General features: G+C 37.9%; 1 protein-coding gene across 2 annotated transcripts in view; it reads left to right on the top strand.

Moving 5' to 3' along the window:
- Nucleotides 1-26,950, top strand: part of CPVL (carboxypeptidase, vitellogenic-like) — a 113,559-nt gene that overhangs the window by 84,559 nt on the left and 2,050 nt on the right. For both annotated transcript variants that reach the window (XM_012721058.1, XM_012721059.1), the window contains exon 12: nucleotides 5,714-5,896. In XM_012721058.1, coding sequence (XP_012576512.1) covers nucleotides 5,714-5,896 — 183 coding nt within the window. The remainder of the gene's footprint in view (nucleotides 1-5,713; nucleotides 5,897-26,950) is intronic.

The following is a 26,950-nucleotide window of genomic DNA, read 5'->3' as shown; positions in this document are numbered from 1 at the left end:
GAGAATAAATAGAAAAATGAAAGTCATGTGTAGCTGGAAAATTGTCCTTGCCAGTCAGCAAGTAGTCTTTTGTTCTTTATTTTAAGTTAAAAGTTCTACAAAATGGAGTCTTGAGCATAAGATGGAGTCAGTTTCAGTAAGCTTGAACATCTCTTTTCATGGGGTCCGTCCATTCTAAGTGTGCCAGGCACCACAAGGCCTGGGGCATGCAGTTCAGAAAGTCTGTTCTCAAGGAGCTGATGCTATTCCACAGACGCTTAAACAAGCCCTCCCCACAACATTAGTGAGGCATCTGTCACCTGCAGAATAATACCCTCTCACACACCCTTGTCCATAGAGCCAAAGTGAGAAATGACTGACTGGGAAATGTCACCAACATTGAATAAACAGACCAGGATTGTTTCTGAACTGGGGAGTAACTATCGCCTTTTCAGCCAACTCTATTGCCAGGGTTTTTGGGTAGCACTAAACACTTAGCTGTGGAAGTCAATGGATGCTTGTTGGTTTGAAGGAACTTAGCCCCTTTTTTTAAGGAGTTCTGAGTAGAGGCCTGGAAGTTCAGGACCTAAATATATTCTTGCACATCACTGTGTCAAAATTTCCTTACCCATAGGGTAGAGATGAGGGTTGTAACACATCTCGTGAAACAGTATGTATATAAAGTCATACGTAGTAAAAGCACTTTGAAAAGTGTAGAACATATTAAAGTGCTTTTCTCATTTCTGCCTTTTGAGAACAGCAATAAAAGATGCCTGTAATTCAAATCATCTACGGTCATCTCTGTGAATACTTGAATTCTGGAATAAGTTTTTAAGATTATCTATCAAATAAAGTTATACTGTTTACCTTAGATGTCATGAATAAGTAAATGAATAACATTTAAATTAGTACAAATTATTCTTTACTAAAGATGTACCTTTTTTTCTAAACTGAGGCACCTAAAGCGCTTATTACTTCTTTATTTTCATTATAAGAGCATTCTAGTCACATTTACCAAAACAAAAACCCCAACTCCCAAACAAACAAAACCCTTAGAAAATAGTCAAGTTTAAAATCACCCATACTTAGACAACCTTGACTCCTGGCATCTTGATTTTTTCATTTCCCAATTCTAAACTGTTTTAAATATAGTAATTATAGAGATCAAACAAGTAGAACCATAATTTTTAATAAGTATTTTTCATGTCTTCACATAATGATCTATTTCAAGAACTTAGCCTCTCACATCCTAAGTACTAAAATAGAGCAAAATTCTTTTAAAAGTGTGCCTTTGCTCCTAACAGACCTTCCAACTGACCAACAAAAGAGGAACTGGGTGTTTAGGGATGTTGGGTGGTGTGTCTCAATTCCAACCAATCCTGTCCTTAGATTGTGTTTTGTTAGAGCTGATACTGACAAGAGAAGTATAACTAAAAGCTGCATTCATTTCTCTCTCCTCTCTTTAGACCTTCTTGCTTAAAATGCCAGCAAGCCTCAGGGGGAGGTTTGCCCCAGACTGTCCTAGTTTTAGCACTGAATATCCTGCATCCTGGGAAAATCCTCAATCCAGAGCAAGCCAGGACAGCTGGTCACTCTTCAGCAGGAAGTGGGTGAATGTGTGCAGAGCTTGCAGGCCTGGTCAATCTGTTGGAGCTTACCTCTCCTTCTGGAATTTCTCTGTCAGAATGTGGTCAGTCTGTGTCCTTGGGTTTCAGGACCATCCACTTCAGCTATACCGACTTGGCTTCTTAGCTCACTGTCACTAGAGCCTGGGATATCTCAACTATTCACCCAGCCTGAGGGATCCCCAACTGGGATATTCCTGTGGAACAGATGAGAGTAAATATGACATTTAGATAAAAACAAAAGCGCTGGGATTCTTGTAATAATGCTGGCAGCCTCAAATGCCAACTCAGAATTCTATTTCACTTGATAATTAATCTGATTTCTTCTTTTGTTGCATTTATTTTATGTGCTCCTTAAAAGTTAAAAAATGTTCTCCTAGCTTTTCAAAAGAAGATTTCTATTTGCCCCCCAAAACTAGTCCTTTTATATATCACACACCCAAAATTATGCAGTTCAGCTTTCACTGCCTTGTCCTAGAATTAGTGCTCATTTCTGATGAATCTTGAATAATAAGGAAAACAGCTCAGCTTCATTTCAGTTCAGTTCAATGGACATATACTTTAATGCTGTACAGAAAAGTCTGCTTTTGCTGTGACTTGCACATTTGCTATCACCCCTTCAGATGAAAAATGAATCAATTTCAAACTACACTGATGATTGTAAGGTAACTGTGAGAGACACTCAAAAAGATCCAAGCTTTATATCATTGCCATGATGAGAAAAAAATGGCCAGATACTCTTGTGTATTTGCTAGTTAATCAGCATCTTTTCATTGAATTCTAGAAAAGGAACAGCTTTATAGATGATTATCTTTGTTCATCAGCTATAATCAGGCCTGTCTAGAATGCTGAAGTAGTTAAGCCTTGTTTGCTGGTACAGATCATATATAATTGTTTCCATACTGTTGGCAAAATAGCTGTAGGAGTTCTGTATGGGCTGTGCATACTCAAGGCAACCTTGGAGGCGATTTCTTTGTATAAACAATGCAAATTTTTATTGCTGTAGTTGGGTTGAGATTTTTAAAAAGGCTTTAAATCGATCAGGACTTTGCCCTTTGGGTTTTCTTAGGAGAGCAGAGGTGGTGATGGTGATTGAGAAACATGAAAGGCCCCATGTTCCTGCAGCAGAGGCCCAGCACTCTTTCATCTGGGGCTGAATCCCCGCCCACTGCTGCTTTAGGACTTGGAGTGTGTAAAAGTCCTGTGTTTTTTAATTATGCATAATTAGGTTTTAGGAAACCTAGACCAGGAAAGCAGTGATGAAAACATATGCAGTGAAACATTTTATATCCAATCTGAGGACTCAACCAAAGGTCTTCACTCAAGCTAAATCAGAGCCTCCAAATAGATCAAAGATAGCATGGAATCAGAAAAACCTATTTGTTGAGGGTAGAGTAACAATGCCTTAGAAGAATTAATATCACATTAGTTGTTACAAAAAACAATGAAAAAAGTAGATAACAAGGGAGAAAATTATTTCAGATGTCCATCTCCTAAATTAATCAACTGCTTTTAAAGTTTCATTCATATATGTGAGATCATCTGTCTATATTGTACATTCATAATTGTGATAGATAATTGATTTTTAAATGCTTGCATAACATTATGTGATAAGCAGCCTCCACATTGCTTATGGTTCAATTAACTGTAGAAAGTGATGGTTTACAACACTATATATGTTTTAGGATATTGGGTTATATTTATTCAGATGCATGTTATGATACCATGCCCCCCACCAAAGCATCCATAATCCTCCCCTACAGTCCATTGGATCCCCTACCCTGACATCATATCCCACACCTCCCTCTTCTCCTTTTGGTAGCTTCAATGCTACAGTTAGGTTTCTAGGATTTGTTTTGGTTTGATTCTGTTTGTTTTATGATACTCTACACATGAGTGAAATCATCAGCATTTGTCATTCTCTTTCTGGCTTACTTTGCCTAGCATAATCCCCTCCAGTTCCAGCCATGTTGTTTAAAATGTTATGATTTTCTCCTTTTTTTACAGCAGGATAGCATTCCATTGAACATACATACTACATCTCTACCCAGCCATCTGTAGTTTAGGTTGTTTCCATGGTTTGGAAAGAGTGCTGGAACACAGGAATACATATATTCATTCAAATTAATCTTTTTCTATTCTTCAGATACCTAGGCATGGAATTCCTGAATTACATGATGGATCCATTTTTAATATTTGTGAAGCTTCCACACTGTTTTCCACAGGTGCTGGACCAGTGTACATTCCCACCAACAGTGTGTGAGAGTTCTGTTTTCTCCACATCCCCAACAATACTCATCTCTGGTCTTTTTGATATGAGCCACTCTTATGAGTGTGAAGTAGTGTCTCATTGTTATTTTGATTTGCATTTCCCAGATGATAAGTGATGACAAGCAGTTTTTCATGTGCCTGTTGGCCATCTGTATGTGTTCTTTGGAGAAGTGCCTATTTAGCACTTCTGCCTATTTTTTGATTGAGTTATTTGTTTTCTTTTTGTTGCATTACATGAGTTCTTTGTAGATCTTTGATATTAATCCCTTGTGGGATAAATAGTGTACAAATACTTTCACTCATTCAGTAGGGTATTTTTTTGTCTTAAAGATACTTTATTTTGCTGTGCAAAAGATTTTTGGTTTGATGTAATCTCATTTGTTTATTTTTGTTTCTGTTTCCCTTGCCTTAAGGGTTGAGTTCTCAAAGACATCACTGAAACCAGTAACTCACAGTGTTTGCCTGTTTTCTTCTACATATTTTATAGTTTCAAGTTTTACTCCAAGTCTTTATCCTTTTTGAGTCAATTTTTGTTTATGGTGTGAGATACTGGTTGACCTACTGTCATTGTTTGCAAATGTTGATCTAGTTTTCCCAATACCATTTGTTAAGGAGATTGTCCTTTCTTCATTGTGTACCTTTTACTGATCTAGTTTTCCAACACCATTTGTTAAGGAAATTGTCCTTTCTTCATTGTGTACCTTTTACTCTTTAGTTGTAAATTAATTGTCCTTATAAGTGTGGGTTTATTTCTAGACTTTCAAATAATTCCATTGTTCTGTATGCCTATATTTATTTTAAGGCCATACTGTTTTGTCAATTGAACATTTTAGGTGATTTTGCAGAATTCCATAGGTCACCTGTCCCACTATTTATTGAATACTCACTAATTATGGAATGTTTAGATTATATTCAAGTTTTTCATTTATTCAAAATTCAATGAGTATAGTTTATGTGTGTGTGTGTGTGTGTGTATGTATATATATATATATATATATATATATATATATATATACATTAGCCACTTTATTGGGGGGGCATTTTGTCATAGAATTTACTTCAGAAATTGTTTCCAGTAGTTTTACAACTCAGGTATTATCTCAAGTTGTGTCAATACGAATTGAAAATTGTTTTGGAAGGAAAGATAAGAAAGAATTCCCTCAGAGGTATTTCTTTGATATCTGTCAACTTGGCCAAAAAGAAAATGCTTTCTAGGAAGAAAGGACATTCCTCACAGTTCACAACTAACTATCATATTTAAGAAAAAGTGGTCTTGGAAGTGACATGGCAGACATAGTTTGTCTCCAAATAGTGAATCTGAAGCACCTACATCTATCTGTGCCACAAGAAATTATAGTTTCCACTGAAATCTATGTAGGAGAGCATGGATTAGCAAACTAAGAGTATACCCAGTTTACCAGCTACCACAGTGGCTGAAAGTAAAGTTAATAAAAGGCAAGATTCATGAAATCCTGTGGTGTAATGATCCTTAGTTCCACCAAAATGTAACCACAGTCTTCTTTAACATGGCCTCACATCCAAGTAAAATCTGTGTTATTCGGTAAACACAACACAATGTTTTTGCAACTTTATGCATAGTTCTATGAAGATTCAAACTTTTGGAAGGATGCAATGACTGAGATAGGTCTTGAGTTTATTTCAGATTGTTGCTATGTGTGCTAACTCAAAGAAAATGATCCTACTGATCTGTTGGCTGGCCTCTATGAGCATGTATTAGAAGACTCAGGGTCTCTTTCTTCTCTTGCTATATGTACTTAGATAGATTCACTGGGTTTACCTACTAAATCCTGGATTGTTCATGACCAATTTCACTTCAGGTTTTGATCTACAATGGCCAACTGGACATCATTGTGGCAGCACCCCTGACAGAGCTCTCCTTGATGGCCATGAACTGGAAAGGTGCCAAAGAATATAGGACAGTGGAAAGAAAAGTTTGGAGGATCTTCAAAAGTGACAGTGAAGTGGCTGGTTATGTGCGGCAAGTGAATGACTTCTGTCAGGTATGAAAGTGCCTCGGGGCATGTAGGTGATGGGGATGTAGGAGTGGGATTGAAACTAAATCCTACATTCCAATGAGGCATGATTGATATAAAGGAGAGTCATACAACAGTCCAAATGTATCATCTGCAAAGTGTGATATGAGTTCACATTAAAGTACATAGGACTTAATATAAAACCAAACAAAAGTTTATGTATTGTACAACTGGTGAAGTGACAATTAAAAAGGCAGTCTTTTTTTTTTAAGATTTATTTTTTATTTATTTATGCACACAAGAACTAGGGTGTAGGTCAGAGGTGTGGGGGGAAGGGAATTCACCAGAGACAGAGTAGGGAGCCAAACAGATGAATCTACTGAAATACACTGCTGAGGGGAACAGCGAGGCAAGATGGGAGAGGTCTGCTATGCCATGTAGGTCACCTTCCTGACTGGGGAAAGAATTCAGGACACAGTGGCTAGTGATAGGTTGATAGTGCTAAGACTAACAACTGTGCCACCACAGAGGCCCCAAAATGGCAATTCTTTTTTTTTTAAAGATTTATTTATTTATTCATACAGAACTGGGGTACAGGCCAGAGATGGGGAGGATGAGAGAATTCACCAGGGACAGAGCAGAGAGCAGAACAGGCAGATTGACGAAGTACACTGCTGAGGGGAGCAGCGGGCGGGTCAGGAGAGGTCACCTCCTCCGGGGCAGGGGATCAAACTCATGCGGAAGTGGCTTAAACTTGTTAGTGCTGTGCTTTCACCCGCTGTGCCACCAGGGAGGGCCCCAAAAATGGCAATTCTTAAGCCAAAAAAAAAATTGTTTTTTCACTAGTGAGAAAATCAATATAATGAAGAACAAAAATGAAGATGGACAAATTATGTGAGGAAGATTCAATGTGATTTCCATACAGGCTTCTACACTCAACTACCACTATTTGTTTGGTTTTATCACCTCTTGGCAGGAACATATCAGACCAGCTTGTGGTCCTTCCACTCACTTTGTAAGCCTGGCTCCTGTAGTAGGCAGAAGAACAGCCCCCAGAGTACCCTCTTCCCAGTCTCTGGGACCTTTGTATATGTTGCATCATAAGGAAAGGAGTTAAACTCACATATGGAAACAAATTTGCTGAATGTCAGACCTAGAGATAGATTCTTCCAGATTAATAATCAAATACAGATGAGCACAGTGTAGTCACAAAGGCCCCTATAAGTGAATGAGGAAGTCAGATTAATCAGAATGAGAGGGTGGATGATAGGAAGGGACCATGAGTCAAGGAAAGCAGGTAGCCTCCGGAAGCACTCCAAGAGTCACTGCAGAATGAATGGAGCCATATCAAGGCCTTGATTTGAGTCCAGTGAGACCATTTCAAACTTTTGACATCCAGAATTATAAGAATACAAATTTGCTATTCTAATACACAAAATTTGTGATAATTTATTATAGTAAACAAATATACCACTCATGAACTAGCTACCTTTGCAGATTTTCAGTATCTTCAAAGGGATGTGTTTTGTATTTGATCCAGCTTTCTTGCATTTCCTTAATAGAAAGTTTAACAAGTGTCTCTGCCAATATAGGATGTGGCACTTGTTGCTGTGTTAACTTCCTTAACAATTCCTCCCTCATTAATTAATTAAAATTGTTTCCCAAAGCATATCTTGCACATTAGTAGTTCTATATCAATTACTTAAATAAATCAGTCTAAAAAGATATACTATAATATTTTGTGTGTACTAAAATAACCAAAGGAAAAGAATATAAAATATTCCAATAAAAGGTAGAAATTATAAGAGATGAAAGTACTTATATTTATGTTTAACATAAGAAAGTTTTTATTTCATGAGTATTAAATATGCACCGGTTACAATGATAGATATGGTTTGGGTATTATTGAAACACCCTTGAAAATTATAGAATTTTATAGAAGAGAAAATAGACTCTGATAATGTAAATGATCTACTAGCGTCCATGATTAAAATATAATTCAACCTTTATTCCATTTACTTCCAGTCTGTTTGTGTCTACCAAATTGCCTCTGACATCTAATTGCCAGTAAGGTGGGGAATATTAGCTAAATAGAAGAGAGACAGACACTCAGGGAAAAAAAATTTAAGTTGTTGATGTGTTAGAAGTTGGTTGCATCTAGTTCCTTAGATGCAATACAAAAGAGATCAACACTCATAAAGTTCTAAAACACCTCTAGCAATATATTAGATTGCATTATACTTTGCCTATGTTAGAATTAAAGATACTAGGTTAATAACAAAAATGCCATTTCTTTTATTTTGACTCTATCCTCCCATCCACTGACCAGATGGTTTTAGAGCAGTTATCTGTTATTAGATCTGTATACCTAATATGATCAAGTCTCTTCTATCAAGGGTTTTCTACTCATAGGAGGAAAGAAATAAAGACAACATAAAATATACCTTACTTATTAAGATAAAATCAGAAAATAAAACTAGATGATATGAAAGAATGTCATAGGGGCTGCTAGAGGGACAACTTGTGGTGGTGGATCCAGTAAGCCTTTCCGAAGAGGGTGTGCAGGTGTGAGTCAGAGCTCGTGAGTTGGGACTGCCTAGACATGCCAAGGGCAGAAGCAAGCTGGTGTGTCTGAGGAAGGCAAGGAAGGCCAGCGTGTCTGTGATTAAGGAAAGGGAAAGACAGGAGATGAAGCTGGAGAATTGTCTGCAGCCAAATCATGTGAGACCTTGTGTGTCAGGGTAGCATTCAGTGTCCCTGCCCCATCAGAATCTGAGTGCATTCATGTTTATCCTCTTTTCTGTGATTTCCTGATTCTCAACACACAAACCCTTAAGTGAGATCTTCCCCCTATAAGAAAAAAATTGCTTTGCTATCAGCATTCTTCTATTGGAGAAAAATTTTGCTTCAACCACTGATGAATTTAGGAATTATAATTGTTACTAACCAAACTGTATAATATTTGATTATCTATGCATTTTTGTGTGTCTTCACACATGCATACAATTATATGTAGAAACAGTATAATGGTTAGAGGTTTCAATCATCAGTTGAAAAACATTTGTTTTGCATTCTAAGTCTTCCACTTAGTACTTTGTGACTTTGGGCAAGTTTCTTTCCTGTCTATGCCCTAATTTCATCACCTTATAAAATAAAAAAATTAAATAAAACAATTATAGAATAAAACCTCCCTGAAATGAACTGTGTCTCCCAGATTCATAATCCATGGTATGGCTATATTTGGAGAGAGGACCTATAAAGAGATAGTTAAGGTTAAGTGAGACCAAAAGGAGGGACCCTGGTTCTATATGATTAGTGTCCTTATAAAAACACCAGAGAGCTCATTTGTCCTCGCTTGTTCTCTTTCTCTCGCCTTCCCTCTGACCCACCTCCCTTTCTTCTCTAAAACCACAGAGAGGTCAGCCATCCTCAAGATAGAAAGGGAACTTCTGAAACCAAATCCATCAGCACCTCAACCTTGGACATCTCAGTCTGTAGAACTATGACAGAGAAATTTTCTGTTGTTTCAGAACAATAATTAATGGTACCCTGTTAGGATTGTTGAAGGGATTCAATGAATTAATAATCTTAGAGCTGTAACTGAATCATAGTGTTTGGTATTATTATTGTCATTATTAGTTAGTACCCTGGATCACTTTCAAACATACAAAACAAAAAGGAAATTATAAATAAAAATTATAAAGCTAAGAAATTGTAAAGCTAAGGTCAGGGGAAATGTTTGATTCAAAATCAGCGCAGTTGAGGAAGGTGGGATATTAATATTCAGACCATTAAGGACAAACATGAATGTTGAGCTGCCAGGGAGAAATTGACACCACACTAATCTCCTGTCCAGTGCATCACTTTATGATGAGAATCCCATCAAGTATGCTCAGCGAATCCTCCAGATCCTCTGATGGCTTCATCTTCCTGTTATTTTATGTCCCCTGGACCAGTCTGTGAAGCATCACAGTGCCTGCCATTGCATATGTGTCCTCCTTGACTCTGCATAAAGTGTCCACCTGGGGAGTCCAGATTGTGGCTGCAGGACAGAGGTGTGAAAAGGGATTGGCCGCCACTCAGAAACTCATGGCAAATATCACACTCAGCCCCTGACTCTTCTTGTGAATGCAAAACACATTTAGAGGTGAAATGGCACCCCTCTGGCTGCCAAAAATGGGTAACAAAAGAAGCAAGGCCCACATATGTTTGTGATAGGGAGTGTTTTAGCACGCAGCAAGAGACCTGCATTTTATGTAGATGATTTAAAAAGGCTGGCAGAGCTCCTGCCCCCTTGGCATACAATTGAGGGTGATGTGTGGAGGAGGAGGAGGTTGAAGGAGAGAAAAGTGATCCGGTGTTAACAAAGCTATTCTCTGTGAGACCTGAATTGAGAAAACTGTCCAAATGTCAAGTGTCTGATAAAAAAAAAAAAGGACCTTTGCCATGGACTTGCCTTTTAGCACTAGGCACACAAAACAGAAGCATGTGTATGTTTCTGCCAAAAAAGAAACCTCACTCTGTGCCAAACTTTACAGCTCTTAATTTAAAAATGGAAACTGAAGTAGACTTGTCTCTGGATGGTTACCTAAAATGTCCACTTAAAGAAATGACAGCTCTCTCTGGGGGGACTAGGGAACTGTGAGAGGGGGCAGTACCCTGTGCTTTCCTGACAGGCTGCCCAAGGAAACCACAGGCAACTCCAAACAACCTCCAACGAGGCTACACCACAAGGACCTGAAAAGCAGCGAGCCCTGCATCTGTAGTATGCTAATACCTAGAGGGGCTCAGCACAATATAGACTAGTGGACTTCAGTGGATAGAGATGTAGATACATATGCACACCTACCAGGTTTGTGTGTGTGTGAGCATCTACTGGTTTTGCCTTAATAGTATTGTTTCTAATAGTGTCACAGTATAGATTAGCAGGCTAATCTTTTACAACTCTAAAAGATTTTGACTGCACATTTGGAAATATAAAATTTTAATCAGAATAATAGCAACACTGATTAATTTCTTGAAGAACATTTTTTCTAGAATAAGTTTCATCATTAAGTTAAATTTTCTGATGAAAGCATTGAAACTGTTTCAAATTCCTCTATCTTTATTTCACTGGAACTATTTTTATTGGGACTAATAATATTCCATGTAAATGTCAAAAGAAAAATTAGAATTGCTGTTCAGCTTTCATTCTTATCAAATCTTACTAGGGTATATAGCTTCTGCTCTTTTTTTTTTTGTTACTGTGATAAAATACACAATATAAAATGTAGAAGCTTGCATAATTTCCAAGAAGTCTATTTTTCCTGATTGCATTGCTGTTTTAATGCATTTGTAATGACAATTCGGATTATTTGATAATTACAAAATAGATTATCTCAGGTAGGTAGCACTTTGTGGCCAAACGAAACTTTAAATTTCATTTTACAGCTTGGGGATCTGAAGCCCACAGGTTAAGTGTCCCAAAATCTTGATGCATTTCATGTCACAGCTGAGACAGGCCTCCTGGCCTCCAGTTCAATGGGTCTCTACTTCACAAAGACACCCCCCTCTGGAATAAGGGTTGGATTGGCAGCTGTGTGGTGGCACAGTTAAACTTGGAGCCTTATACGTATCTGTCATAGCTAAAGCAGGCCTGGGAAAGAATATGCCCTCAGCCTATGTGGTTAGCTCTGAATAACATCACCGTGCCCACTTCTCATAAACAAGCAGAGGATCTGGAATTTTAAAAGGCCAGGTCTGTCCAATGTTATAATGTTATGGCTTCATCTGGGAACGCCTCATATTAGTGAGGCTGCAATTAACTAAAAAGAACAGAGAGAACATATTAGGCAGAGCCTCGGCATAAGAGCATACAGTTCCGGCTGCGCTTTGACCCATTGCACACTAAGGAGAGCCCTGCAATACACTTTCTTATCCACAACTTTATGGAATACCAGTAGCTCCCCTATAAATTATGTCATAAATTACTAGGATATAGAAGTTTCATCTGAGAAAGTTGAGTGTGACTTCAAACGGTAGCATTTGAGATTTTACAAGCCAAATCTTGATCTTTCCTTTGCACCATAGTGCCTTCAGCACTGTGAGGGCAGGGCATGGGCAGGGGTGGCTGAATCTAGGCTCCATGTCTGCCACTGGGTGTGTGATAGGGGTGACGGCAAGGATGGAGTGTTGAGGGTAGAGAGTTCACATAGAAGGTTTTTCCCTGAAGGTAAATGGAGTATATACATGAGTTAAGGGCCTGGTATGCACATGGAAGGCAATAAAAATCCCAGCTTCCTAAACACACTTTTCTAAAACTAATGTTAACACTATTTTGTATCTTTGACTACACAAAACTAAGAATTAAGAAAAGCATAACCACTGTCCTTTGAGTGGAAGGGAAGGCCTGGCTAGGAACTGAACATCTCCGTGGATAATCCATAGAGGAAATGACAGAGAGCTGGCCACCTCCCTTTGCTGGACTTCCTGCTGACAATTCTTTTCCCCTTTTTTGAGAATTTTTAGCAGCTTAGGAGCATAATGAACTATTTCCGAAAGAACTAGCAGTTCCAGAAAGGTCTTCGGAACCAGAGTAAGCAAAAAGCAATAAATGTAATTTTTGTATTTGACTAGTTGAGAGAAGCTGAGGAGTTAAAGTAATATTTAATGGGACCTCCCTTTAACAGGGGCTAAAGTCTCAGCACTATAAGCTATACCAGTCACTAAGGGATGAGTACAATCCCAAGCCAAGGAGCTAGTCCACATAGCACAGCAGACCTCTCCTGTTTCCTGACCTCCTCTCAGCAGTGTATTTCAGTAGATCCACCTGTTCTGCTCCCCACTCTGTCTCTGGTGAGGCCTCTCGCCGCCCCTGAGCCTCTGGCCTGTACCCCAGTTCTGTATGCACAAATAAATAAATCTTTTTTTAAAAAAAAGAAAAGAAATAGGCACTGAGATAAAGTTCGGTGTGTACGATGCTTGTTATGGATCAGCATCTGTGAAAGGAATGCGGCAAAGCAGAGCTGGCAGAAGAGAAAATCAAACTGATATACACCTTAGAGACCTTGAGCAACCTGGTGGAGAGTCCCAGAAAGGTTCTCTTCCATCAGAGTGTCCAATGAGGGTCATCTTGACAGGGTCCTTAGGCCTCCATCTCACTCAGCCATCAAACATGAGCTGTCCCAGGAAAAGCATCATCTTGGGAAAGGCCATCCTCTGCAGGGGATTCAGATGAAAGGAGCTTACCTGGCAGCTGTCTGCTGTCTGGACTCCTTGCGGTTGGACAAGTCTCCCTGAGGGGGGGATGTGGTGGTGCATGTCTGTATCTAGCTCAAAGGCCACCCAGTTACAGACTCTCAGAATTGAAGTGGAGGTTTGTCTATGACATGAGCTATTGTTATGCCTTTGTATAATGTCAGAGTTCGTCTAAGTTCTGAGTGAAATTGTGCCTTCTATCTGCATTAAAGAGATGTATCCAGCCTTGATTTTCATTTCATATCAGTGGCTTAACACAAGTGGTTATTTCTCATCATGTGCGGCAGGATGGGCTCAGCAAGGTGGCTTTACTGTTCCATGAGGTGGGCCAAAGCTAAATATGCACTTGCATGTTTGACTAGAGCTAGACAATAAAAGTGCTCTCCTCACCTCTGGGGCCCTTTCCACTTGGCCTCTGAGTATACCCTAACCTGCAAGGCAGCAAGTCTCCTAAATTCAGAAGCAAAGATGGCAGTCTTCCTAAGTCCAGTGTTCAAAATTCCCAAAATATTATTTTCATTGTGTGCTCTTAGTCAAAGCAAATCACAGAGCTCTCACCTCTTGATGGAGGCAAGACTCTACCAAAGAGTCCACTATGATTCCCTAAACCAGTGTGTCTCAACCCTAGCAAGCATAGAATCCCAAGTCCTGTATCTAGATAGTCTGACTTTATTAGTCTAAAGAAAGACCTGAGGACGTCCCCGCTGGTATAGGGATTAAACTATCAGCACTGTCTACCTATCACCAGCCACTGCAGCACAAGTTCGATCCCTGGTCTGCCAGGGAGCTGACCTACATAGCAGGGCAGACCTTTCCTGTCTCACCCACTGCTCTCCTCAGCAGTGTACTTCAGTCCATTTGCCTGTTCTACTCCCCACTCTGTCTCTGGTGAATCCTCTCATCCCCAGCACCTCTGGCCTATACCCCAGCTCTTACATGCATAAATAAATAAAACTTAATCTTTAAAAAATAAATAAGTAAGGTAGGACATGAGCATCAGTCTTTAAGCTGATTTGAGGGGTACCTAACCTGTGATGTCTTTTGTCCCTCATATACTGTAATGGCCTCCATTTTGCAAGAATCCAGTTAGGCTCATGTTTGAGTAAAACTTGCATTCTAATGCATAAAGGATGCTCTACAACCCAACCTATTTTACTTACTAATAGGCCAACCAGCAATCTGAGGACATAGTTTTACCCTTAACAAACCAACCATTGATCCGCAGCATAGCATCTAGAAGAGTGTCCTGTAGCCCACAGTGTCTGCGGTGCGGCTCTGGTGCCGGAATCCTCAGCCAAAACCTTAGGTTTACAAGTAGCCTTTGTTCTCTCCAAACACTGATAGACCATTGGTAATTTAGACTCGTAGAAAAAGTCTTTTATTTATTCCAAACATTAGCTTCCTTTTCCCAGCAGAGTTGGGCTCTTCTGAAATGATGTGGTCTCTGTGCAAAGTACTTAGATAGCAGTATATCTTTGTTACTTTCCAACAAAGATATAAGCAGAAGAAGCAAAGTCGTTCTCAGCAGAGGTGATGTCCACCTTAGATTTGGTTTTGGATATATATATATATATATATTTGTAAAGATTTTATTTATTTATGCATCTAGAACTGGGGTACAGGCCAGAGGTACAGGGGATGAGAAGATTCACCAGAGACAGTGGGGAGTAGAACAGGCAGATGGGCTGAAGTACACTGCTGAGAGGAACAGCAGGCAGGTCAGGAGAGATCTGCCACACCGTGATAGTCACCTCCCTGGCTGGGGATTGAACTCGTGTTTCAGTGGCTGTGACAGCTCCATAATGCTATGCTTTAACCCATTGCACCCCAAGTGAAGGCCCCAGGTTTGGGGTATTAATTACTGATCAACTACTGTAATAAATAGATACAATTCCCAAAATAAAAGTACAGTGTTTTGGAATGTGAAGTTTTATCACAAGTAAACTTAGCATTTTCATTAACAAAAATTTAGAACTGTATAGCTACTAATTTTCTTAAACCAATGTGTTTCACTCATTGCAAATATAGATTCCCAGCCTCTGTCTCCAATTACTCTTTTGTTAGCCTGGAGTAGGGCCTGAGCATCTGCACTGAAGCTTTTCAGGGCATTCTAAGCATGTTCAGCTGGTTTAAGAGAACTCTAAACTATGATAATTAAGTTAGTTAACAAGTGTTTTTTTGTTGTTGTTGTTTTTGTCTGTTTGGTTGTTTTTTTAATGAAAACTTTGTTATGAAAGACCCTTTATTTTAAAGGAGTTCTTAACCTGGGGTAAGGGTCAGTGGTTAGGATTCAAGCGGTCAATGAACTTAGAGCCTCTAACTGAAACAGCATTTCCTTCTATTATGAATGATGAAATCCAGCATTTCCTTCCATTATGAATGTAGACAACAAACCATAGCAGCACTAGCAGCACCTTAGACTTCATCACTAGTAGAAAGCAGAGACATTTTGTTTCATATGCAGATGCTGTTGCAAATAGCTTGAAAGTTTTTATGAGCATCACTACTTAAAATCAGCTATCAGTTCATTTGTTTCTCTGACTGAATGTGTTGATGTGTGAGTATGTTCATATATTGCTATAGCACTAATTTATTTTTTCTGTTTTCATCATTTCTATGTAATGACTTCATTTATAATCTAAACACATATACATATATGTGTGTCTGTGTGTATTCTGAACAGTGTCCATAGGCTTCTCCAGGCATAAAAGTCAATGGCACAAAGAAAGACTAAGAATCCATATAGTAGACTATTTTGAAGTGCTGAAAAAATTTATAAACCCTTTCCAAACCAAACGATAGACCATCTTTGGTGACCTCAGTATGAGAAGTTAGGAGTTTCACTAACAAATAGGCTGATTTTTATTTATAGTTTATTACCTTGGCCAACTCTAACTACTTTCATTATCACATATTCAAGTGGCATTATAGTAGAGGAGCTAAGAAAATGGTCACATGTCAGACCTAGATTAATTCCCTGTTCCAGCACTTGTTAGCTGTGTGACCTTGGGCAAGTTACTTAACCTCGCATGGAGCTTCCTCCTCTGCAAAGTGATAATATTAATAATACTTGCGTCTTTCACAGAAGGAGTAATTATTAGAATTAATTGAGATAAAACTTACATATTACTTGACATACATTCTGGTGCTCAGAAAGTATATAATAATTTTGTTCCTATTGCCTATAGGTCCTCTCAGCATTAATTTGTTTTCATAGGGCAAGAAGACCTACACACACACACACACATGCAGGCACACACACACACCCCTCCAAGTCTAATGCAGTCCTTAAGAGAGATCATTTCTTAAAGTCTCATGGTAACCAAGTAGCAGTAAATAAAAGTGGCTAAATTGAATAATGAGATTTTCTAAAACATTGAGTCTCTTCCCAGTTTATTAATAATCTGAAACATTACTGTTGACCATCAATGAAACATCTAGCCTTTTACATCTATTGGTGCTGAGCTTCTAATATGGAAATGGGGAAAAAAGGAGACTGTAGACTGAGGGAATAAAATGCAAATTAGCATGCAAAGCCCCCAAACATTTGACAACTTCTTGCTCTTCTACTATCAAGCACAGACATGTGATTGTTTTTGCCCCTAATAATTTTTTTTATGCAACAACTTGGTCCCAAGGTTTAGATTCTGGCATCAACTCTGTCTTCTTAGAGCAACTTGCCAGAGGGGACTTCCCACTTTGCCTTTGTTTCTGTTCATCACTTCTCCATATCCTCCCGCTTACTGTTTTTAGAAATGTGGCCCATCTCACCAAGTCTGTGTAGTGCAGCAGGAAAAAGCAAGTCAGAGAACAAGCTAAATTTCTTTTTTTTTCAAGATTTATTTTATTTGTGCATACAGAACTTTCAGTTTTTTTTTAATTATTACAAAAGTTTATTTTTACATCATTTTGCACATTTTTTTTTCCATCTCGATTGTAATCCCCGCGGGTTTCCCATCATCAAATCACCCGTGTGCCACCACAAAAAAATGGGTGGATCCTCCCCCCATTTTTGATCCCATTCCCCACTCCACCCCCACAACATGTCTCTGGTATATGGTTGTTCATTATTTTTGTTATTTTCTTGCCTGGTCCATTATACTCCTGCTATGAGTGAAACCATCCAGTATTTTTCTTTCTCTTTCTGGCTTATCTCACTAAGCATGATCTTTTCCACAAGCTAAATTTCTTAAAGATTCATTTTTGTGACTCTAGTAGATGGGTTTTCTGATTTTTTTTTTTAACTTGGATTTTTGGTAGCCAACCTCAGTCCAGAACATTTAGAAAGAAAATTGCATCTCTGTCTGCAAAGCAGCTCATGACACAAAACAGTTCACTCTGCCGATTGACTTTGTGTAGAAAGGGGAGGCTCTCCTTCAGCCCCTTTTCATTGTACCTCACCAACAATGGCTCCATAATAAGAAACGACTAATAAAACATTTCAACCTGTGGCTTGGATTTGCAGACAAGCCCTGGCACATCGGGAGAAGAAACTGAGAATTTTTGAGCACAATACAAGTCTTCCATCTTCTATCACTTTCACATTGAAAACAGGAAGTGATTTACCAGTCCTTTGCTGTGAATCTTACCAGAAAATTAAGCAGCACAGTAATTGGTAAATATTCCTCACCTAGTTTCTTAGCTAGTATGTCTCACATTTGCTTACAGCATCCTCCTTGCTCACCTGATTGTATTCATTTCCTAGGGCTTGACATAGAAGCCTCAAAAACCTACTTAAAAATAAGACCCTGATTTTGTACAAACCAATAAAATATATAGTAGTTTGAGGACAGAAAATGATGACCACCCCCTATAAATATTTAGTAACATAATAAGAATTTGTAATATGTATAAACTCTAGAGTGAAATCATTTTTGCCTTGCAGTATTTTAAGAAAAAATGCAAGTTATAAATGATGCTTTTCAAGAACATTTTTTATATGTATTTTAAGTTGTGCTGTTTAAACTTTGTCCTTTTTACAATAACTTCCTTAACTGGTTTCAACTAGTCCTTCTCCTTTCCAATCTACCCTCCTCTCTGTGCTTCCTTCCAAAGTTTTCAAGTCTGATCATGCTTTTCTCTTATTTAAAACTCTTTCAATAACTCCCTGCTACATACAGAATGAAGTCCAATCTCTTTTCATAGAATAGTGAAGATGTTTGATCTGGCCTCTACTTCCCTTCCAAACTTAAACTCTCCCTTTCCCTCCTCCTTAATTAGAATTCTGAAAAACAAAGCCCTTATCATCCTCCTAAACACCCCTTGCTATTTTATTAGCCAGAAATTCCTATGGAATCCCCTCCCTTTTCTACTCCTCTGACTGTCTGCAAGCCCCTATTTACCTTACAAAGCTAAGTTTAGCATCACTTCTCAGAAGCCCTCCTCCCAGAATGCCTCCTGTGCACATTATGTAATGCATTGGGGTTTTATTATTTAACTGTCTTTTCCCCCCATTTGACACTGTGTTTCTTGAGAACAAGAATAACAGTTTAGTTATCTCTCTAGCAAACCTGTTAGCTCCCGGTTCAGTAAACGTTGGGTGAATTAAAATCCAATGAGCCCCTACCTCATGTCCACACCCCACTCATCTGTGCATGCATGTGTGCGTCTGTTTTAATACTGCAGTTCTCAAAGAGTTTTATGGCTAATCACTAACGTACGCACCTTATCTTTCTGGAATAGACTAGACATGCTGAAATAGCTCACAACAGTCTCCTTTAAACTAGATTCATTATTACTGTCAGCTGAAGACTGTTGCCTTTCTGTGTTACATAGGGAGAAAAGGAGAAATATTCTGCCGGAAAAAATTATGTGAGGACTTGTAGAAGTTTATTACTAAAGCATCATCTCCTTCAAAAAATTGAAATCTTGGTATTTGGGTTTTTTTCCCTTTTTATAAAAGACACACAGCTTGCTTCCTGAAAACAAAGGAAATAATAAACAATAGAAACTCCAATTTTACTCTGATTATTTGCCAAGAGTTCATGCAGTTTTATTTCATTAGAGCAGACTGATTAGCATAAAAAGAATGCTTCTAAATTAAGCTACCCAAATATGCACTTAGTTAATACTCAGGGAGCTAATTTATTGTATTATTTAAAATATAAATTGGATAGCAGATCTATTTACTGAGGTACAACAGCTAAGCAATGATGCATAATTTTCTTTTAGCTGTTGAGTGGTTTTTAATAATCTATTGAAATTTAACAGAGAACCATTTCATTAGGGGAAGTGAATAAATTCTAAGAAGTCTAGCGTTTAAAGTATTATCCCCACTTGGAGAATGGATTTTAAAAATTAATGATATTTGAGGAACAAAGAGGGAATTGGGGGTTGCTTTTTAAACAGTGACTTGTTGTTTTAATTTGAGGTATAACCAGATTCGCAAAATTACTTGTGAGAATGTTAAACAGAACCAAAAATATAAATAAGATGGGGAGAAGAGTGGGATAGAGAAATGGGGAACTTGATGGAACAAAATAAAGTTGTGTAATAATATTATTACATGGTGAGCTGGGGAGAGAGCATAATTTCTACCCTGCACAATCTCTGCTTTTATGGCAAATACTATATGCCTTGTTTTTTTCCCTACAAATAGCATCCTTAATATTTGCCATAGCCTAAATTCCCAGAACTTGGGGACATTTGTAGGTCTGGGGTTGCCTCAAGCTGTGGGTCAAGAACATAGTTGAGTCTGGACACCCTCTCTGGTTCACAGTGTCCCAGGAACTCTGATACAAGCAGAAGGATCCCAAGAATGTGGTGACATAGACTCGAAACTATCATTGCCAATAATACCCGAGCTCAGCAAGAGTAGGCAAGAAGGATGTGAGCAACAGCACCTTCTCACCTTTCTGTCAATATTTGGAATCCAGTCCATCTGATTTCTTGAGCCAAGGTGTATGAGAAGTCTTGGCCCTTAAAATTCACCCATTTGGGTGGAAGTTCCTTCCATTTATTTCAGGGAAGAAGAATGCCCAAATGTTACATGTTTACCCAGAAGGGGAGATGCTGATCTGTAGTATTTACCAATTTCCATGGTGTAAATATTACCACTGTGGCTGATTTTAAACTACCAACTTGACTAAATGTAGAGTTGGGCAGCAAGTAATGTGCATAATTGGCTCTCTTGAGCCAGTAGGCAAGAGCTCCAATGTACAGTTGCTAGAGCATCACATATTGCTGTTGGCAGGCAGAAAAGCTAGCAGGTTGGCTGGCTTTTGTTCCCAAGTTACCCAGAAGATGGTGAGTCAAGATTCTCACTACACTCCTGATAGAGAGTGTTTGCTACTGTAACCTCTTCCCTCTCCTCCCTGCTCTTATTCTATCCTCCAAAAGAAAACTACAATTGTTAATCATAAAGCTAGACATTGAGTAAGGTTAATTAAAGAACTGGATCATGTTTTTTTTTTTATCCTCTTGTATAAAATATAAAAAATATGAAAGACTGGATATGAAGGGTGATGTTTTGTTTTGTTTTTAATTGCATCAAATCCTGGGTTGTAAAGTGGATTCTTAAAAGGAAAAAAAAAAAAAAAAGAACAGCTTTTTGCCATTCTGTTAAGACAAGTAAGGTCTTGCTCACTTGACATTTCTATGTGGGGAGAAGAGAGTGTTTGGCACTGCATGTGGTGAAAGAAGGTAGAGAGAAAGAATGGGCTGGATCATGGTTTTGGCAAGCTTAAGGGATAAAGTTCATTCTAAACAGCAAAGTCAAGATATTGACGGTAGTTTGTTCTCATGTTCAAGCTGCTTTCTTATTTGAGTTGGGAACTTTCCCAAGGGAAAGTAGGATTCATAGTATGGAGATAAAAGAAGACTGGAAAGAAAACAGTTCCCCTCCTAGAGAATATATTATAATCCTCTCTTTCTGAAAAAAGCATAGTGATGAATTTAATGTTTATTAATATTGTAACTTATTGAAGGAAAAAAAATTCCTTTGACCATAAAATTTTCAGATAATATTAGTATGAGTGACCTTTAGTTGAGTGCTTTGTTATTCACCTACAGGGCACATGCTGTAAGCTTTGTATATATCTGTGCTCTGAGTGTCATGTAACATTTTGTATGTTTTCTCTTTGGTTTTTCATAGAATGTTAAATATCCTTACAGTGACCAACCATCTTGAGCTGCTTAGAGCACTTTTGCAGTTTAAGCACTAAAAATTCTGTATTTCCGGAAACCTTTCAGTCCTGGGCAAGTTGGGACAACTGGTCACCCTACTTCTATTCCCCATTCATGGATGAAAAAATAGAAGCAGATAAGTCATTGTGCAAAAGTCACAGAGCTGGGCTCACAGACAAATCTGCTGAATCCTGAGTTCCGGCCCTTAGCCTTTATACTTGGTTGACACTGTGATTTTAGTTTCCCTCTGACTATGAAGACCAAGGAAATATAAGGTTCTACCTTTAGTCATACCTACCAACCTTGCTGACATTAGCATAAAGATTCTTTCCAGTTAATTTAGAAAAAAAAGTCCATGCCTTTTTCTTTTTTAAAAATTAGACACATCCATAGCAGATTGAAACAATTTACTGACTTGGTAACATGAGATGAGGAGATTTGACTGAAGGTCTTCCCCTCTTAGGCATTTTTTTTTTTTTTGGTATCACTCTAAAGACATATAAGTCACAAGATTTCTTCTAAGAAGTTCCCCCAATTGTCAGAAATCTGTTTTGATGTCACATAGAAGTATCTCTACCATTTTCTATCATCTTTTTATCAAATCTTTGTTTGGAGGCCTTATGACTATTAGCTCTTAATGATATATTACTTTATTATTTTTGCTTTCGATGCTTAGAAATTACAAGATTTATCCTGACTCAAGAAAAACCACTGTGAATTAATAGTACATTTATCACTTTCCAGACATGCAAGTACTTTACAAAATTTTATTATAACTTTTGTGCCTCCGTTTTCCTTTTTAAAAACTTTATTTAGTTCAAACCCATAGTCATTATTATCAGCATCATCAGTATTGATTTTATTTTTACATAGAAATTGTTTTTACTTTTCTCTACATTTTCATGTTGTATTAAAAATAGTTGTCTCTGTGTCTGAATAACAACTTTTAGCATTTTTTCAAGTGTAGGTCTGCTAGCAATAATATTTTCAGGTTTTTGTTTCTTTGAAAATATATTTACGGTGCCCTTTCTGGTCGTAAAATGGATTAAAGCACAGTACTGTAAAACTGTCCACAACCACTTCAGCACAAGTTTGATCCTCAGACAGGGAGGAGACCCACATGGCATGATAGACCTCTCCTGTCCCTCCCATTGCTTCCCTTAGCAGTGCATTTCAGTATATCTACCTGTTCTGCTCCCACTTATGTCTCAGGTGAAGTCTCTCTCCACCCCCCACCTCTGGCCTGTACCTCAGTTCTGTATGCATAAATGAATATTTTTTTTAAAAAAGGTGGAATCCCTTTATCAGAGATAATTCTAGAAAAAAAAGAAAGAAAATATATTTATGTTGAAATTCTAGACAGTAATTATTTTCTTTCAGAACCTTAAAGATAAAGCTTCACCGTCTTCTAATATCCATTGTTACCATGGAATAGCCAGCTTTCTTGAATCTTAGAGGTTATTTGAAAGCACTGTTTTTTTCTCTCTGACAACTTTTAAGATTTCTTGTCTTTGGTTTTAGCAGTGTACCCTTGGGAGTGGCATAGTGCCTTGTGGCTTAGGAGCATGATTTGAGGCACAGAAAGCTGTATGACCTTGAACAAGTGAATTAATCTCTGAGTCTCAGTTTCTTAATTGTACTGTCCAGTAAAAAAATAATACCTCTTGCAATAGTTGTGCATTGTGTGGGACAGTTATTTATAGGATACTAAATACAGTGCCTGAACAGAGATGGTTTTCATTAATAAATAACCATTGTCATTATTCTTCCAACAATTATCCATGTTCAAAATCCAGAATCAGAAGTTTGTACTAACCTTACTATCCTAGAATATTGTGTTCCTATATGAGCATCAAAAATCTTGGGTGAAGAACACATGTTATCATGTGGCCAGCATGGGGTTCGTTTACTTTATATTTTTCCTGTTTAAGTCCACAGAGATTTTCAATACTACTTTGATGGCTTTTGTCAATTTTAGAAATTTTTCAGCCAGAATCTCTAAAATTTACTACTTGTTTAATACCATTCCTTCCTTATCATCTTTTCCCAAGACTCCATTTGTTTCTTCTATATTTTTATACCTTTATTCGCCATACTTTAGTCTGCATGTTTTCTACTGACTTGTCATAAGTTCATGTAGCTGTTCTTTTTCCATGTCAAATCTACTAAACTTCTTAGGCTCTTAATTTCAATTAACAATGGGCAAATCATTCTTTGATTTTAGAATTTTATTTGACTCTTATTTAAATTCTAATTATCTGGTGATTCTCTTTAGTTACTTAATTTATTGAATATTTTGTTCATAGTTATTTGAAAATCTTCATCCAATAACTCTAATATCTGAATTATTGTGGTTTTTTTCTAAAGTCTTTTTTTTTTTCCCTCCTTGGTTCTTTGACATATCATCTTGACTTTTAGCATGCCTAAATTTTATTGAATGTTAAACAAAAGGTATGAAAAAATATACAAAACAATGTTATCTTCCTGCAGAGGATTTACTTTTTCTGGAAGGCATTTAAGGTAGGGGCAAATCAACTTGATGATTCAGTTAGAGACTGAGATGATGATTTAGTGCCAGATTTCAGGTTTTGTGAGGACTAACCAGCTTCTGGTTTTCATTACTTCTAAGACCTTGTCTTTCATGCGTCTAACAAAATGTTCATGGCATGTACCATGTCTTTACTCTTTGAGAAGCCTACAGTTACAAATTTTGCCTTTTGTTTCCCTGGCAGTTTTGTTGTTTGTTTTTTGTCTTTTGGTTTTCCCAAGCATCATAAACTAAAAGTTCTCCTTAGCTTTTCATCTTTCACCTGTCACTTTTTGCTCATATTCTTGCACTCGCCTGCCTTCCTGCCAGTGAAGCTTAAAAATGGGTGAATTTACCAAAGGGAAAAGTGACTTGAAGTGTTAGATTCACTTCCCTACAATTCTCCATTATTTTCTCCATGATTTTGGTCTCTCAAGTCCTTGTTACTTATTGATATTTTTATACCATTTTCTTTTCTTATTAAATTCAACTTGTACTGTGCTTATAAAGTAGGATTGGTTTGATGCATGCTATTGTATCATAACCACAGTGAAATGCTAAAGTACAGCAATGATGCAACTGATTAATAGGATGGCTTATCTAGGAAGTCTTGGGGAACAAGCTCTGTATCCACTGCTCCCAGGAGCAGTACCTCTATGATGACTACAGTTGGGTCAGCTACTGCACCTTCCCCCTCCTATTCAATAACTCTCATTACACCAGAAGTGTGGCATGCTAAATTTGAAGGCTAGTTTACCCAAGTGTTGTGGGTTTGTGATTTTATTTTAAGATTTATTTATTTATGCATACAGAACTGGGGTACAAACCAGAGGTGCAGGGGCCGTGAGAGGCTTCACCAGAAACAGAGTGGGGAGCAGAACAGGCAGATTGACAAGTACACTGCTCAGGAGAGGTCTGCAGCACCATGTGGATCACCTCCAGAGCTGGGGATCCAACTCACACTGAAATGGCTGCAGCAGCTAGCTTGCAGTGCTGCATCCTAACCCGTTGTGCCACCAGGGAGGGCCCTATGCTTTTTTTTTTTTTTTTTTAGGTGATTTTTTTTCATTCTTTGTTAGGAGATTATGGCTTTTTTCTTTTTTTTAACCACCTTCTGGGTAGGGATCAAACTCATGGTGAAGTGGTTTTAGCTTCTTAGTGCTGTGCTTTAACCTGCTGGACCACCAGGGAGGGCCCCATGGTTTTATTCTCATTTACAAATATGTTTTCTTTTATAATATGTATATTTTTTATTTGAATACATATTTATATCACATCTACTAATGGTTAGTGTCTGAAAGCTAAAGGTAAAATTTCAGAAACATAGACTGGAATAAAAATAGTAAGAGAACTTTAGTATAAATCAGAAACCATAACAAGCAAGATTATCTTGTGTGTCTGCACCATACTATAGTGAAAAACGAACCATAAATCTATCCTGTATGTCTGCCTCCCAAACCTGCTTCTCCCCACTATTCTTTGCTTCTTTCTTGGTTCACAGTATCACCCTTTGCAAAACTGTCCATGTCAGAAGCCTAAAATGGGGAAGATGTGTGTATGTTTATCAGGGTGGAGAAGGCACTGTCACTTAACCTTTACATCTGATTAATCACAAATTTTATTAGTTGTACCCTGATACCCCCTTCTCCATACTCTTCTCACCATCTTTCCTATGAACCTATATTGGTTTTCATTCAATTAGTCTCCTAATTTGCCTCCCTGACTCAATATAGCTCCCTTCCAAATCTGCTCCCTAATTATGTATTAAGTACTTTTTCTATATTCAAATCTGAGCCTATCACTATCCTTTAGGATTTCTCTAAAATGGGCAAATGCAGAGACAAGAAAGCAGATTCTGATTGCCAGAGGCTGGCGGGTAAGGGTAAATGGGAATAGACTAATTCCAAAGGTAGGGCTCCTTTGGAAAAAGTTGGACACATTCTGCAGGTAGCTAGTGGTGCCAGCCACAACAGAGTGAATATCCTGAATGCTACTTAATGATTCATTTTAAAACATCTAGAATGGCGATAGCACGCACATGCACACACACACACACGCACACCCATAGGATAGGTTCCAGGCCTCCCAGAAGCATGTCACAAGGAGTACACACTACCTCACCAGTGTTTACCAGTTCCACTCTGCCTGGTTTTCCCTCTTAACTCTTCAAAAACAGACCCTCTTGCCATGAAGTTTCATGTGCTGCCATGCCACCCACCACCATCTATCCAGGGATCTGCTCCTCCAAGACCCCCATAAAGTGTTTCCTCACACAAGAAAACCACATCCACATAAGTCTCCCTCTATATGTCATAATCTCCAAAGACACATCCAGGAACTTTTCCTGCCACATCTATGTTTCCAGCCCCAGGAAGAATTATATAATTTTCTAAAATATAATTAGGTGAAACTTTAAAGGGTTTGTATAACTTTTTAAAAATTCATGTCACATTTGTAACTCTCCCGGAACACCTGAAACACATGATAGAGGTTTCAGCTGTAATGTAGGAACACCCAAAATACACATTCTGATGATGAGACTGTTTTTTTTTTTTCAGTGAGCCTAGGGATTCATGTTGTCACATTTAAATATGTAGTCACAGCCTTATCACATTTTGCTTCACCTCTAAAAACTGCTGAGGCTACATTCAACAGAGAAGCTTATTTTTCAGTGCTGTAAATTTATTTTTGAGTTTAACATTAGTAAAATAACTATACAAATTTGCTATGGAACATATTTTGGAATTTTGTAGCACATGAGAAAGACTTTACTCCTAAATGAGCACAAGTTGGTATAAAATTTAATAACTGTAATAGGCCTTTTGTATCAAGAGATTCGACCAACCAGGAATCAAAAATACTCTGTGATTAGGCACCTTATAAGTTATTGAGAGGTGATTTAAGTTAGACAGGCAGGTATGTGTAAGTTATATGTAAATACATCATTTTATATAAGAGCAGCCACAGATTATTTTGTTCTCTGGGAACTTTGAACCCATCCTTCAGGGATGTCTGAGAACCATTTAAAAACTTTCATCCTTCATTTACCTATTATTAAATCTATCGAAAAGTAAGACAATCAGCCTCCACAAATATGTGGATTGGTAAAACATGTTCTGGATTACATGTAAATTTTAAGTATATAAGTGTATTTTAAAGATTTATTTTATTTATGCATACAGAACTGGAATACA

The sequence above is a fragment of the Condylura cristata genome, unplaced genomic scaffold, assembly GCF_000260355.1.
Source record: "Condylura cristata isolate star-nosed mole 26May11 unplaced genomic scaffold, ConCri1.0 scaffold00005, whole genome shotgun sequence".
Taxonomy (NCBI): domain Eukaryota; kingdom Metazoa; phylum Chordata; class Mammalia; order Eulipotyphla; family Talpidae; genus Condylura; species Condylura cristata.
This window is presented reverse-complemented; position numbering and strand designations above follow the sequence as displayed.